The 15,699-nt window shown below is 45.2% G+C and overlaps 1 protein-coding gene across 2 annotated transcripts in view; it reads left to right on the top strand.

Moving 5' to 3' along the window:
* The window catches only part of RBM41 (RNA binding motif protein 41), a 40,376-nt gene extending 25,001 nt beyond the window's left edge, over positions 1–15,375 (top strand). For both annotated transcript variants that reach the window (XM_048514845.1, XM_048514846.1), the window contains exons 2-8: positions 8,391–8,553; positions 10,168–10,287; positions 10,803–10,995; positions 12,113–12,317; positions 13,618–13,934; positions 14,099–14,246; positions 14,436–15,375. In XM_048514845.1, coding sequence (XP_048370802.1) covers positions 8,546–8,553; positions 10,168–10,287; positions 10,803–10,995; positions 12,113–12,317; positions 13,618–13,934; positions 14,099–14,246; positions 14,436–14,587 — 1,143 coding nt within the window. In that variant the 5' untranslated portion in view covers positions 8,391–8,545 and the 3' untranslated portion in view covers positions 14,588–15,375. The remainder of the gene's footprint in view (positions 1–8,390; positions 8,554–10,167; positions 10,288–10,802; positions 10,996–12,112; positions 12,318–13,617; positions 13,935–14,098; positions 14,247–14,435) is intronic.
* The last annotated feature ends 324 nt before the right edge of the window (positions 15,376–15,699 follow it).

Below are 15,699 nucleotides of genomic sequence, written 5' to 3'. Positions count from 1 at the left end.
GCTAAACTGGTTCACCAGATAAGCCTCCACAGCTCAAGTGGCAGAGCGGGGAATCAACCTTGGTTTTCCAGATTAGAGCGCACCTGCTTGTAACCACTACACCACGCTGGCTCTTAGGGCCAATTGCCCCCCCACCTTTAATCAAGAGTATTCAGGAACTAGCTGATGGTGGGTGAGTTAGACCATCTTCTAGTCAAGCTTCCAAAAAAAGAGAGGAAAATTTGTATAAGTTAAAGCAGGAAGGGTCAGAATTCCTCTCCCGCCACCTCACACCCACTGAGGTCCCTCACGTTTCATGTCTGGATCCCATCCCTCTCTTTTGGATGAGTAGGGGAGAAAGTAAGGCACTTTAGGGAGAAAAGTATAGTCTTCTGATGCTCTTGGCCTTAAGAGTATCCAATTTCACTGCTGCTGCAATGAGACATTATCAAATGTTCCTTTGGGACTGCATGGCACAATGTATTGATTCCTTACCAGAGGACAAAAAGACTTTGAGCAAGGTCTTGTTTGCTGAGGGATCTATGCTGGGTAAACAGCAGTTAAACGCTGCAAGACATATGGCTGGCAGTGCTGACAGAGCCGTGGCATCTGCAGTGGTCTTGAGAAGGCATGCTTGGCTCAGGGCTCTTCACTACTCCCTGATGCTAGTGTTGTTGTTATTAGGCATTCTTTTTCCAGCACTACTAGGGCCAGATTTGAAGGTCTTTCCTTTGAGGGCAAGAACCTCTTCAGTAAGGAGACCGATGCTGTCTTCAACATGGTTAGAAAAAGTAGACTTACTGCAAAGTCTTTTGAGCATCACCTCCCAGAGCACTAGAGGTTTTAAACAGGTGCTTCCCCCATCATTCACAACAGTATATATAATTTTTCGGTAAACCCTGTTGCTACTAACAATCTCATTATCTCCAGAGGTTCAGATCCCAGTACATCTCCCAGCACAGACAAAAGGGGAGAGGGAGATCCCCAAGGTCAAAAACTTTCCATTCGCAGAGGGGTTCTCAAAACCATTTACTTAAATGTGTCAACCTGGGCACCTCCCCTCATGATCTCACCATTTCCATGGATGCCCGGGGGGCAGGGGGGCCTTTGTGGTGTTCATTGCAAGTTTAGGGGCATTTGTCAGAATCTGAAGCTAAAATGCACATAAATCTTTCTTAAAATCAGGGCAATCAAGGACGCTTTTGCACTTTTTTTAGTCACAATCATGAGAAAACTTCTGCTCATAGTGATGGACAGTACAGCAGCAAAAATTTACATCAACAAGCAAGGAGGGATGGGTTCTAGATCCTTCTAGGATGAGGTTTCCTGGTTTTGGCAGTGGGCCGCATTTCCCTGCCAGCCAGCCATGTGGCAGGAGAAGGCAACACCACTGCGGATTTCCTGAGCAGTCAGGTTTTGCCCAATCTCGTGGTCCCTTAACCCACTTTACTTACTTCCCATTTTCAGAGAATGGAGATTCCCTTGTATCAATGTATTTGCCAACAGGGTCAATGCAAAATGCCCTCTGTTCTGTTCCAGGGCAGCGATGGACAAAGAGTTGTTGGGGGATGCCTTTCAATTGCATTGGTCACGTTACCTGTACTATGCCTTCCTTCCCTCCCTCCCTCCCTCTGATCTACAGATCACTTTATTTTTCGTGCAAATTATGCATAAACCCTTTGAGCCACTGGCAACATATGAGTTGTCTTTTTTGTTTTATAATGTTGCTTTTCTAGTCGCCATCACATCGACCAGGAGAGTGGGAGAGTTATAGGCTCTGCAGATTGACTTTACTTTCACCACACTCCACCCCAGAGGCGTAGCAAGGGGGAAAAGTGCCCAGTGCACAGATGCGTCATCTGCCCCGCCCTGCCCCGGAACACCCCGCCATGCCCCCACAGGGGCACGCCCCCGGTGTGTCGCCCCCCTTCCCCCTGGAGTATGCCTCTGCTCCGCTTGGAATTCAGACCCAAGGTTGCTTGGTATATTTCATATGTCCCTGGACATTACATTCCCTGTGTGCCCCCCCCCCCCCCAACCTTCAGTTGCTAGCTGAGCAATCATTCCATACACTTGGGTGCTGTGTGGTTTCCAGGCTGTATGGCCGTGTTCTAGCAGCATTCTCTCCTGACGTTTCGCCTGCATCTGTGGCTGGCATCTTCAGAGGATCATCTGAAGATGCCAGCCACAGATCCTCTGAAGATGCCAGCCACAGATCCTCTGAAGATGCCAGCCACAGATGCAGGTGAAACGTCAGGAGAGAATGCTGCTAGAACACGGCCATACAGCCCGGAAACCACACAGCACCCAAGTGATTCCGGCCGTGAAAGCCTTCGACAATACATTCCATACACTCAAAATCAGAAGGGCACTCATTTTTTATTTAAGTCATACAGGGTTGTTTAGACAAGAAAAAAAATATTTGTTTTAACAAATGCAAAAACATTTCTCCGAGAAAGGGCTAACATCTCCACTGAAGTATTTAGGGGTTAACATATCCAGAAAAGAAGTGAATTTACTCATCCATCAGTTTCAAATAATGTATGTTCAGATGATGTATTTTCAAGAAGCGTAAATGAATGTTCTATGATTGAACAAATGTAATACAAAATGCCTCCTCATTTTGGCTTTGGGTTTGCCCTCTGTAAATTCCTTTGTGGAGCAAAGGCTGGGCCCATGACTTCCCACAAAATAGACTCTATGTGGGTGTGAGCAGCAGCAACTCATTATTCAGTGCTATAAATAACACTTGATAGCAAGATTCCAGCCAGAGCTCACGAGTCACTTCCAGAAGCAGCTGAGTCTGAAAGCTGATAAAATTGATTCACAGTGCAACCCTGAGCAAAAGGATATTCATAGAAATCAGTATACCCACTACAGATTTTAAAAAGACAGTGAAAGATGACCTGGCAGCAATATCTGGGTTTCATTTTAAAATAAATTAACTGGACAGACGTTTTTGCTATTTAAGCCCTCCACTGACTTTGCTGGAAACAGTAGCTGCAGTCAGAAATTAGATTATGAATTAATACACCTTCCTTCACAGTGATGCCTCTATCTTTCATGTTATCACAGTTACTAAGACATCAGTGCTGGAGGGAAGCAAATGCTACAATAGGGTTTAGCGAGAAGAATATGATCATTTGTATACAATTTTGGGGACAGTTAGCATCACTGTTTTTTTAAAAACACCTTTCGACATGTGACTCCTTGGTTCTGAAAGATTGCCTCTTGTCACAGGACCCGAATCCCAAACACATGTAGTGTTCTGTGTAGAAGCCTGTTTAGCAGCACAGAACACTAAAGTTTGGGATTTTTCCACCCACAGGCAAGAGAATCCGAAAGAAAATATAAAGGCCAGTTTTAGGATCACCCTAGAAAAGGTAAGAGTCACTAACCATAAGCCAGCCGTTTCTAGAATCAGCATTGCAAACATTTCTCAGTAGATGCTACAGGATACAAGGGGTTCTGCCGTCAAACTTGATAGCTACTCTGTGGGAAAGATGGACAGCTGCTTCTCTTTATTATTTGTTCACTAAAATGATCTGTTTTAAACAAATAAACATACCTTTCATACATTTATTTCTAGATCAAAATCAATAACATTATTAAAAATATCATTATGAAAAACCTGGGTATCACAGATATTTAAGTAACACGTGTCTGATGATGCTAATTTCCCTTTCATCTTCTTTACTTACTACTCTATTTGTACGCTTTATTTGAAAATAAAATATGTCCACAGTTAATCCACAATCAATTTATATACATCAACAAAAATGGCATATTTTTAATTGGGAAAACCCCCTTTCCATATCTTTTATTTGAATGGTTTTACAGATTCTGGAATACTGAAACTATCAAAACAATCAAAACCCCTCCTGAACTGGACCAGTAGGCTGTCTAGTAGTCCAACACTATGTTTCCCACAGTAGCCAACCAGATGCCCCTAGGACATGTAGAAGCTGGTCACAGAGGCCAAAACTTTACCTGCTGCTGCCATCCCCCCCACATATTGGAATTTAGGGGGTGCAATATTGCAGAATGCAGAGGTTGTGTTTAGCAGAACTTGAGTCCTTTGCTGCTCACCTGAGTTAAAATAATGTATGAACAAGATAAAGACCCTGCTGTTTCCTTTTCTAAATTAACAGAACTATCCATTTGTTCTGCTTTGTATTGTTTGTTCAGTTGCTAATCTAGGATTGCAGTCTGAAGAACACTTCTCTGGGAAGTCCCACTGAATACCTTTGAGTAGACCTGTTTAGGATTGATGTCCTCCATATCCTGTAATTGTTCTGTTTCCTCAGGGACCACCAAAAACTTTTAAAGTATATATTGGCTATTGGATCACTCTTATCCACATGTTAACATTCTCGAAGAGCTCCAAAACGATGGTGAGAGAAGACTGACAATTGCAGAAGCCAGACTGATTCTTTCTCAGTAGGCTTTGCTCTTCTACATGCTCAATAGTTCTATTGTTAATGGTTTTCACAATATGCTCTGAACAGATTAGCTTTACTGGCTTGTAATTTCCTGGTGTCCTTTTTAAAAATCAGCATTAGATTTGCTTCATGATGAAGGGAGGGATTTTTTTTGGTTAGGAAATTATTTTTTCCTTTGTAGTGTGATTCCTCATCTGTGGAACACACTCTGTCAGAGCTTCCTCTATTGCAGATTTAAGTAATTGCCAAGCATTCTGAAGAGACATTAACACAAAGGATGGACTAAATAATAATGTGATCACTGTCCCCAATAGATGCAGCAAAACCTACATTTTGCACAAGGAGGTGCCTTGAAAAAGAACAGATTTCCATCTGAGTCTTGCCATTTCTCAGTTGACCACAGGATGCCAGTAGAGGTACAGTTATTTAGAAAAGCTTGACAGTTAAGACAATAGAAAAAGACCTGGGACACTAGCATTTTCTCTTCCTCCTTGCTACTGGTCCTCAGCTCCCTGGCTTCTGTTCCTGCCCAGTTTCCCTGTACCATTTTCACCACCCAAACCCTCCCTCCCTCCCTCCCTCCCTCCCACCCTCCCTCCCTCCCTCCTTCCTTCCTTCCTTCCTTCCTTCCTTCCTTCCTTCCTTCCTTCCTTCCTTCCTTCCTTCCTCTTCCTTCCTTCCTCCCTCCCTCCCTCCCTCCCTCCTTCCTTCCTTCCTTCCTTCCTTCCTTCCTTCCTTCCTTCCTTCCTTCCTTCCTTCCTTCCTTCCTTCCTTCCTTCCTTCCTTCCTTCCTTCCTTCCTTCCTTCACCCACATTAGATTTTGTAAAAAACTCGAAGTCATCTTAGTTTTGCAAACCTGGGGGTTTGTCTGAGTTTGAAAACATACGTAATAGTCCTGGCTGCTGGAATTATGTGGATTTGTCTATTAATCATCTCTGAAGCCATGCAAAACAGTCTTGGGGACAGGCCGTTTTCCGTATGTCACAAGTTTATGAATTAAAAGGAATTGCCCTGAAGGAAAAGAGCTGAATGGTAATTCCATGCTCATGAAACTCTATCCCTGTGACAATTCATCTGGCACTTAGTCTGTATAGTCTCTTTTATTTGGAGTTTAATATTTTTTAAAAAACTGACCTCTCTTTGTCATTCTTGTTTGATGGATACTATAGACTGCCATAAAGACAAAGTGGATTCTAGATTAAGTCAAGCCTGACTTCTCCCTGGAAGTTAAAACTACTGAGGCTGAAGCTATTGTACTTGGTCACATTATAAGGAGTCAAGAGTCACTGGAAAAGACAATAATTCTAGGAAAGCAGCAGGAAAAGAGAAAGGCTGGATTGACTCAGTAAAAGAAGCCATTGGCCCTCAGTTTGCAAACACTGAGCAAGGCTGTTATTGATAGGACAGTTTGGAGGTCATGAATTCATAGGGTTGCCATACATTGGAGGCAACCTGATAGCACTTAACGCACATGCACGCACACACATTCTTTGTAACATCTTAACTCTGCTTCCCTCCCTCCTTTCTGTGGTTTGCAGGCTTTTGTACACTTTCGAGGCCCTTGTGGATATACACCTCATGAAATTTATGACAATTTGCTCTGACTCCCAAAAGTGTATTCTGCAGTGAATTTCGTTAGTTTCTAGAGTGCCACTGGACTCCTGCTGTGTTTGCACGCACCTCCTCCCCATGATGTACTGTGTATGGCATACAAGTGTATGGCACCTAAGGTGCTTTTATTATCGTAGGCTGTAATAGTGCGGCTTACCAGCTCCCGGCAGGGGAAGGACAAGGATGGTCAGGAAGTGAGAGGTTTTAAATAAAGAAATAATTTTATTCAAACTGACAAGAAGAAGAAGAGTTGGATTTATATCCCCCTTTCTCTCCTGTAAGGAGACTCAAAGGGGCTTACAAACTCCTTTCCCTTCCCCCCTCACAACAAACACCCTGTGAGGTAGGTGGGTTGAGAGAGCGCCGTAGAACTGTGACTAGCCCAAGGTCACCCAGCTGGCATGTGTTGGAGTGAACAGACTAATCTGAATTCCTCAGGTAAGCCTCCACAGCTCAGGCAGCAGAGCGGTGAATCAAACCCAGTTCCTTCAGATTAGAGTACACCTGCTCTTAACCACTACGCTGCAAGGTCTATGAAGCATCAGAGAGAGCCATGCTGAGGAGAAAAAGCAAACCTCTTTTATAGGAAAAGATATGGGGAAGAATGCGTTATCAAAGCATAATAAAATGATAAAGGGACACATGTTTCAAAGATTGGCATCTTTCTTAACACTTTAAAGCAAAACATCCCTTGCTGTTATCTGATACAGAGTACAACAATTCCGGTTCCCAGCGCACTGAATTACAATGTTTAGCCTTATTGACAGATCTGTTAGTTCCTTTGGGTGAGATGGTAAATGCAGCTGTTTACACAGAAAACCCCTGCTCTGCACATTACTTATCTCCGGCACTGGAAGAAATAATACTTAGAATAGCAGTGTATGTTACTTGTGTCCGTTATCAAAGCAGTCTGCTTAGTTTCAAGGTCCTCGCTGGAACAGGAAAGACAATTCATTGACGTTTTAATAGCTTGTTCACACTTACCCAGGATATTTTGAATCAAAGGACCTGCTTGCTATCTTTGAAGTCTAATTTCTCTTTTACAGTGAGGGCTGTTGCAAAGGCAGGGGGCGTGAAGGGTGACGTTCTGTCCCCTTTTGACTAGAGAGGCAGGAATCCGAGTCCCAACATTTATTCCCAAATAAGTTTGCTCTGTCGATTGCTCCCTTTATGTTCATGCAGCTGTGAGTAAAAGTATAACAACCTAAACGAATGTAATCTAAAACACATCGCTATACTAGTATCTACCTCTGATAAATGTGAAGCTACAAAACAATCATTCATCTAGCCTCTATTGAATACGTGGGGCCATACAGTTTCTGGGTGCTGCTACACTTTGAGGTTGCAGGGGAAATTATATTCTTTTTCTCTTGGCTGCCTCTCTGCAAGAGTGAATCCTGTGGGGGAGGACATATTTTGTTAAATCCAGGCATTATTTTATGCAGTGTAGCTTTGAGGGCAGTTAAATCAATTAAAGCGGTGGGGGTGGGGGAAATGGCAAAAGGAGGGAAAATTGACTTGTTCAAGCTCCAAAGAGATTATAGTATACTTATTTCTGTTGCTGCCTATTAGCACAGCAGCACCATTACTTCATCTCAGTAAAATATGACATGAGAAGAGATAATATTTTAGCAACGTGTTAAAACGATAGGAAACAGGACCAGGGAAGGTCCCCCAGAAGTCTGATTAAGAGATGGTGGTATTTAATTGTTCCGTAGTTTATCTGGAATGAAGGTGGAGAGTGAGCCACATAGTGCCCAGTGGCCGAGCTTGCAAATTATGCAGGATGGTTAAAACGGAAGAAAATTGAAAACAGTTTCAAGAGGAGTGACTGATACCATGCGGCAGTGTGTGATTAAGCAAACAGCGACTCCCACTGTGAAAAATCCCACCTTTCCATAGATACTGGCACGATCTGAACTGGAGGGGGAAGAAATCGCTGCCATGGAGGATGTGTGTATCTCGCTGGCTATTAACTATGATGGTTATGTGGTATTTCATGTTGCTTCTGAATGCCTGTTGCTGAGGCGGCAGAAGGAACGACAGTAACAGGGAAAGGCTTTACCTTCGGGCCTTTCCAGGGCATCTTTGGGTCTGTGAACATAGAAGGCCATGCATACTGCCTTTGACCCACCTCTCTCCTTCTGTCGCCAAATCTTCCAAGAGGAGGTGTGAATTTGGTGTGAATGCACAGGACTCTTCTTGAGTTCTCATGACGTGTTGTGCGCAAAGTTTCTACCTACTTGCACACAGACATGCGTGCGCTTTGGCTGCTGCCACTGAGGCTGTAACATGCATACAGTCCTTCACAAGATCATCAACTCTCTTGCAAACATCTCTGCTTTTCTTTTCTTCAGTTCTCCCCTGCTGCACCTGCCAATCAGTCTGCCCACCACCATGCTACATCTCCCAGAAGCCCTCGCTGCTTCGCCCTAACCCTGCCCTCGGTTGTGCGACAGATTCTGGAAGTTGGGGTCTGAAGCGACAATAACGACGACGGCTGGCTTCTATTATGAAGAGGTGAGGCTAGCAGGTAGTGGATAGGAGTTGGAAGTTGTTGTGTCAGTTTATACTGGCAGGTTAATTCTCCGCATCAAAAATAGCGGTGGCTTTGAAGGGTGCTGCTTGCTTGCACCCTTCCACGAAGCTCAGAGGTTTTAAAGCTTGAGAACTGCTTTTGATCCAACCCCACATCATGTTTCACAGCCTCGCCTGTCCCTTCTTTGACTTCTGGCCTTGGCCACCCTCAAAAAAGAGGTCATGCACGTGTATGCCACTCTGCATCAAACGGTGCTCACCAATGGCTCATCAGGTGAACCGTGAACTGGCATCATTACATGTGAAAGGGATCTGGGAGTCTTAGTAGACCACAAACTGAACATGGCAATTACCCACTGCAGGCTGTTCCCACCCTTGCTGCACTCTGGTGCAAGAAGTCGCACTAGAAGCACTCTTGCTTTCCCTGTGGAAAGTGAGAAGCACACGTGGGGCAAGAGAAAGCATATTGGGACAAGAAATCTTGCCCTGATGCTTCTCTTCTTTTAGCATGCTGCAAACAGGAAGCATGTCGGGACAATATTTTTCACCCTGATGAGCTTCCGGTCCCACCATGTGCCAAAATGCTGGTGGGCAATTTGCCCATGAGTCAGCAGTGTGATGCAGCAGCCAAGAAAGCCAATGCAATTCTGGACTGCGTCAATAGAGTATAGTGTCTAGATCAAGGGATATATTAGAACCACTCTATTCTGCATGGATCCGATGTCACCTGAAATTCTGTGTCCAGTTCTGGGCACTGCACTTCAAGAAGGATATTGACAAGCTGGATCAGGTCTAGAGGAGGGTGACCAAAATGGTCAAAGGCTAGAATACCTGTCCTGCAAGGAGATACTTAGGGAGCTAGGTATGTTCAGTCTGGAGAAGAGAAGGTTAAGGGGTGACATGATAGCCATGTTTAAATATTTGAAGGGATGTCACGTTGAAGATGGAGCAAGCTTGTTCTCTGCTGCTTTAGAGACTGGGATAAGGAGTAATGGATTCAAGGTACAGGAAAAGAAATTCCTCCTAAACATTAGGAAGAACTTCCTGACTGTCAGGGCTCTTCAACAGTGGAAAATGCTGACTCAGAGTGTGGTGGAGTGTCCTCCTTTGGTGTTTTTTAAACAGAGGCTGGATGGCCATCTGTCAGGAGTGCTTTGATTGTATATTCTTGCATAGCAGGGCATTGGACTTGGTGGCCATTGTGGCCTCTTCCAACTCTATGATTCTGTGATTCTACGTTCCACTTAACTTTGGTTCATGCCTTGAGTGCAGAGTGGGTGCTGTTTGTTCTGCACCATTTGGATTGAGCACTGCTAGCAAGACAGTATTCATGGAAAGCATCCCCTGGCACCAGTTAAACAGCATGTTTTAACAATGTTAGAATTTGGATCCCCCCCCCCCCCCCCCAGTATATATTGGGTCCCATACATTATGTAGGTTGTATATCAAGACAGCAGAAGCGTTGTCTTGCTGGATCAAAACCGAGGGTTTATAGCGACCTGGAAACCCATGGAGGCTATTTGTGAAGAAGCTCTCAAGAGCCAGTGCCCACTGCCTGACGTATGCCCCCCTCACTCTTGTGTTTGCATTTTGCAGAGTCAACAGCAGCAGCCTTAGTGGGGAGGATCTCCTCTTGGAAGATCTGGAGACTGAAGGAGAGAGGCAACTCAAGAGCCTTCTGCACCATCAGCTTGACACATCTGCCTCCATTGAGGAGTGAGGACTGATCCTTTAAGCACAGCAGTGCAGCAAAATGGGCACGGGGTGGAGGTGATGGTGGCAAAAGCAAAGCACCATGTAACAGGAATATGTGTGTGCTTTGACTGTTGTGAAGCATGATGGGCACCCCAGTGATTATGGGCCTTTCCCCACTCCCTTCCATCCCCCCTTTGCCGCACGCTGCTCTCAGCGCGCGGCATCCCAGGCGCGCGCCCAGGCGTCCCCACGACCCCGTGCTCTGTGCGGGGTCGTCAAAAGGCGCCGTTCGGAAGAGTGCCTGGGATGCCGTGCGCTAAGGGGGCGCGACAGCGGCAGCGTCGGGGCGGCTGTGCTGTGGCCGCCCCTGCTGTGGGGAGGGAGGAGGAACCCCGCGCTACTCTCCTCAAGTAGCGCGGGGCTTACGGTAAGTGGGGAAAGGCCCTATGATGACACTTGTGCATTAGAGCTCTTACCTGAGCGTTTGTTTCTGACCTTGCACAGTGTCCCTCTGCTGACGTTCTTTTGCATTACAGGTGTGTGTCCAAGCGCAAGCGCTTTGCGCCCGCAGCTCTGTACAAGCCCTTTGGTGAAGAAGCGGCGGGGACTCATAGCTTGCCCCAGTTCCAAGCTCTGCAGGAGAGCAACAAGGAGATTGCCTCTCTCAGGGAGCTTGGCCTCTCAGAGTCCGAGATCTACCTCTGGAAGAACCGTGCATCAGCAGGCAAGGTAGGGAAGAAGAAAAACGGCATTTGTCACAGGGTTTCAGCATAGCTGTTTTTGTGGTTCCTGGCTATATCCTATGCAGAATGGTTCATTTGCATATGTTAGTTTAATGCCAGTGCCTTAGGTAAGAATTGACACTTGGAAAGTGGAGGAGTGGTGGCACAGGGCATGTAGTGTTGCTTGTGTATGTATGTTTGTGAAGGGATATATACTAGGTCGCTTTTTCTTTCCACGGATGGTCTCAGACCTTTGACAGATGGTTCTGTTTCCCTTTGGCTTTTATGCGCCATTTGCAGGTCGGGACATCTGTGTGGGACACGGGATACTGGACTAGATAGGTCTTTGGTTTGATCTAGTGCAGATGTTGCCATATTAAGGAGGGCTGGAATTGGAGGTTCTTCAGATATGTGCACTCCATAGTTAAATATACAGCTCATGTAGAATCATGTGACCAAATGCAAGATCACGTTGGGAAAGAAGACTGATCTCCAGTCTCTTAGGGCTTCATTAACTTTTATAAAGAAGGTGGCCAAACCCTGAGATAATTTTTATAGTAATCAGTGAAAATAAAACAAATTACTTGCTGGGCATGATGGGAAAGGTAATGGCAAACCACCCCATAAACATGGTCTGCCTAGCAAACGCCATGACGTTATATCACCCCGTGGGTCAGTAATGACCAAGTAGTTGCCCAGGGGGCTTCCTTTTCCTTTTATGGTTTATTCTAGCAGTGCTTACATCCAACTTGTTCATCAAGACTGTTCCGATGCAAAAGTTGTGGCCTGAGCAAACCTCCAATGGTTGTGTACAGTTTTGTGGCCAGTGATGCATGTGTGATCCTGTTGACTGTTCAGGCAGAAGAAAAATTGAAATCAGCATTGCAGCCTCAAAGCCAGAAATGTTACTGCTGTGGGGGATGAAGTTGACCAAAGGGATAATCTAAGGGGGTTTAATGTGTGAAACCTGTGTAGCAAAATAAGGATCCTCTTAGGTTTGCTGGATAATCCAGGGTGGTCAAACCATATTTTATAGTTGCAGAAAAAAAGGAGGACGTGAGAGCTGGGTAGTAAGTTTATTATTTCCAGACAGACACAATCTGTTACTGTTGCTGTCTTGTCAGAGTCCTGGGCTGGGGGCAACCGCTGAAGCAATGCGGGACAGGGTACAGGCGATCCAGGAGAAGATTGCCGAGCGCCAGCACATCCTCTCTTTGCCACAACGGTTTGCAGGCAGCAAAGAGCTGAGCAGGCGTGAGATGGAAATAGAGAATGCTCTTTTCCAGGGCACAGACCGTCACTCGTTCCTGAGGATGCTCTATCACCAAGGTATGCGATTCCACACCTGATCCTGTACTATCACATCCCTGCGACCCCACTCAAAGACAAAACGTTGCTGTAGCCAAAAGCCATTGCAAGCAAAATAAAAGCCATTCATAATATACAAACGTGTCCTCATGACTCAGTGTTCTAGATTTTGCAAGGAACCTTCAGATAAAATATTCTATCAATATGCTCCCCCGTTTTCAGTGACATTTATTATGTATTTACTTCATTTATATTCTGCAGCTTCCGTTGCTCTCTTGCTCACTGTAATCCTCCTGCAACCCTGTGTGGTGAGTTAGGCTAAGAATGTGTAACTGGGCCAAGTCACCCAGTGAGCCTCCACAGCAGAGTGGGTATTTGAACCGAAGTCTATCAGATCCTAGTCTGAAACTCTTACCATTACATCACATTGGCTTACACGGGGCGCCTGCTGTTAATTAAACAGTAAAAATTAGCCAGGCCTGGATGAGTCATGCAGGTTGTATGATTTAGCAAGTCATTCAATGCTGCTGGGCCTGGCCCAGATGAGAATACCTCGGAAGTCCAAAACAGCCCTGAAAATGTCCCTGACTGGGGTGCTGTGTGGTTTCCGGGCTGTATGGCCGTGTTCTAGTAGCATTTTCTCCTGACGTTTCACCTGCATCTGTGACTGGCATCTTCAGAGGATCTGATGGTAGTGAAGCAAGTGGAGTATATATACCTGTGGAATGTCCAGGATGGGAGAAAGAACAATTTGCTTGTTAGCAAGTGCTTTTTCCTGAGAGAAACCGGGGCTTGAAAGCTAGCAGTGCTGCTGTGATTGCCTAGCAACAGCTGAGGGCATTTGTTTCTCAAATCTATAGACACTGCTGTTAACATTTGGGTTTTTTAAACCCTCAATGTCTTTTTTAAAATATCAGCTTTTTCTGTTATTCAAGACCTTTTCTCAGGTTTGTAAAAAGATCGATCTTTTCTGTCCATGGCCTCAATCTCCAGATTTAAGTATCCACAGGTAGAGTCATATGATTATATCCTAAAACGATCCTCCACAATTACAGTATAATATAAACAGTTACCTCCTTTTAAATCTGTGAAGTATAACTTTGCTGACGTTTGCACTGGGAGAACACACAATAAGATAGCAGCAAAATCTTTGACATAACCTCTTTGGCAGCTATACAGTGTATCCCCAGCAGTTATGTGCCAATACCTGTCCACTTGGGAGGGCAATCTGAATTTATTGCCCCTTTTGGAAATGCTTTAGCAGAAGGGTATCCCCTGATAACATCATGTATTGTGCTTTTTGGTTATCTTTATGTCTCAGATGAGGTTAAGCAGAAAGCCACACATGAGAAGGACCCAATGGCTCACCTGGATACAGTTTATCAAGAAATACTCAGCCAAGGGCAGCCTGAATTGATCCAGCCTTCCATAAGTGATACAAGCTCCTCTTGCTCTGGGATCCCTAGTACTTCTCTGGTTGGGCAAGACCTAACCCCACAGTCTGCTTCCGGGCCTGTGGAGGTGACAGAGCTGGTAGAGTTTGTCCCCGAAGAGGAGATCCTAAAGAATCGTCTCTCAGAGGAAGAAATCTGCAAGATCCCCAGGTTTTCCTCCTATAGTCCTGGTGAGCCAAACAAGGTAACTCCCTTCCTTTCTCTTGTCTGGGCTCTAGTGCTGTATTCCAGAACCTGCTTTCAGCGTGGGTTATGCAACGGTCCAGTTGTGTGTTGTGAGCAAGTGCACAGGTTTCTCCTTCCATTGAAAGCCGCTGATAACAGTCTGCGTTCTTGGATGTGGACTAGGTGTTGTATCTGAAGAACCTCAGCCCTCGTGTGACAGTGAAGAACCTGGTGTCGTTGTTCGCAAGGTTCCAGGAAAAAGGTGGCCCGCAGATTCATTTCCGCATGCTGAGTGGGCGCATGAGAGGGCAGGCCTTTCTCACATTTCCTAGTAAGTAGCCAACTTCCAGCATCATTTTGAAAAAAATACACTTAGGTGTTGGCAAAACCCAGGAGGTTTCTCAGCACCCCGTTGTGTTGGGAATGCCCCCAACTCATCTCTGCCCCTTTTGGCCTGAATTGTCAACATCACCTCAGGTGGATTTCTGAATGCTAAGTTTGTCTCCCTGTCTGGTTTCAGGTGTCTCGATGGCGCAGGCAGCGTTGAAACTGGTGAATGGGTTCAACCTGCTGGGGAAGCCGCTTGTGATTGAGTTTGGGAGAAACAAAGCCGACCAGCTTCATCCTGCCTCGGAGCCTGGACTGAATCCCAGTATCTCCAGTTCACTGTAGAGGACAAGTGGTTCATAAGTGTTGGTTTTCCAGGCAGTGCTTCCTGAATCTAGAACTGGGAGCAAAATGGACAATAGTGTTGAATCTGGACAGAGAGAACACTCTGGGGGAAGAGAGCAGGAAGACAGCTTCTACCTCAAGAGTAAAAAAATTACTGGAGTGAGGAAGAGAAAGACTAACGCTTGTGTGGAGCAGAGTGAGAAAAGCTACTGTTTTATGAAGAACTTCTGTTAGCAAGAAGGAAGACGGTCGTCTCGGAAACCGGGACACGGACTCTTTTTCTTTCAGTCCGAAGCTTTGGAGGCAGCCTTGCACGTAGCTAAAAGTCCTTTTGGCCTCTGCTGTCAAGCCTGAGTAGGAGATTCTGCCAGAGGCTTCTGCCAAGTCTTTGAGCACGTGCTTGTGGGAACAAGCACACTTACTCATCCTTGGCTCAGCTGTTCTGTTTGCTTTGAGTAAAAAAAAAACTGAAAGATTTTATTTTCAGTGTTTTGAGCAATATTTTAAAAAAATTTTTTTCTTTCTTTTACAAAGTGAGGAGCTATTGGATGAGGAGGTCATTATGTTGGACAAGGATCTGTAAGACCCCAGCTTAGAATCCTCACTCTGCCATAGAGGTTTGCTGAGTGACCTTGGGCCAATCGGATTCTCTCAGCCTATCCCACCTCACAGGGTTGTTGTGAGGATAAAATGGAGGAGAGGAGAATGATGTCAGCCACCTTGGGTTCCCATTGGAAAGAAAGATGGGATATACATGAGGTCAATAAAATAAAGTGAACACAACAATCTATCTGCTGCACCAGTAAATCGTCTAATGTACTTCGAGCAGTGAGCTGTCCATGCCCCCTATACGAAGGGAGTGGGGTGGGGTCTTCGCTTGCTTTTCCTCAACAGCAAAGGAACAGTTGCTGTGCTAGTCTGTTTGGTGACACCTTGTTCATGGCACAGTACACCTTCATTTTTAAAAAATGATTTTAATTTTGCCTGTTGAATGGCCTTTGCTAATAGTTGTGTTGAGTGTTCTTCTTTTAAGTGAAATGCATCTGAAATCCAATAGCTACTTCTTTTAGTGAACTGCCTGATGCTGTAGCCTGGTGCACACGACAGCCCTA

The sequence above is a fragment of the Sphaerodactylus townsendi genome, linkage group LG13 (assembly GCF_021028975.2).
Source record: "Sphaerodactylus townsendi isolate TG3544 linkage group LG13, MPM_Stown_v2.3, whole genome shotgun sequence".
Taxonomy (NCBI): Eukaryota; Metazoa; Chordata; class Lepidosauria; order Squamata; family Sphaerodactylidae; genus Sphaerodactylus; species Sphaerodactylus townsendi.
This window is presented reverse-complemented; position numbering and strand designations above follow the sequence as displayed.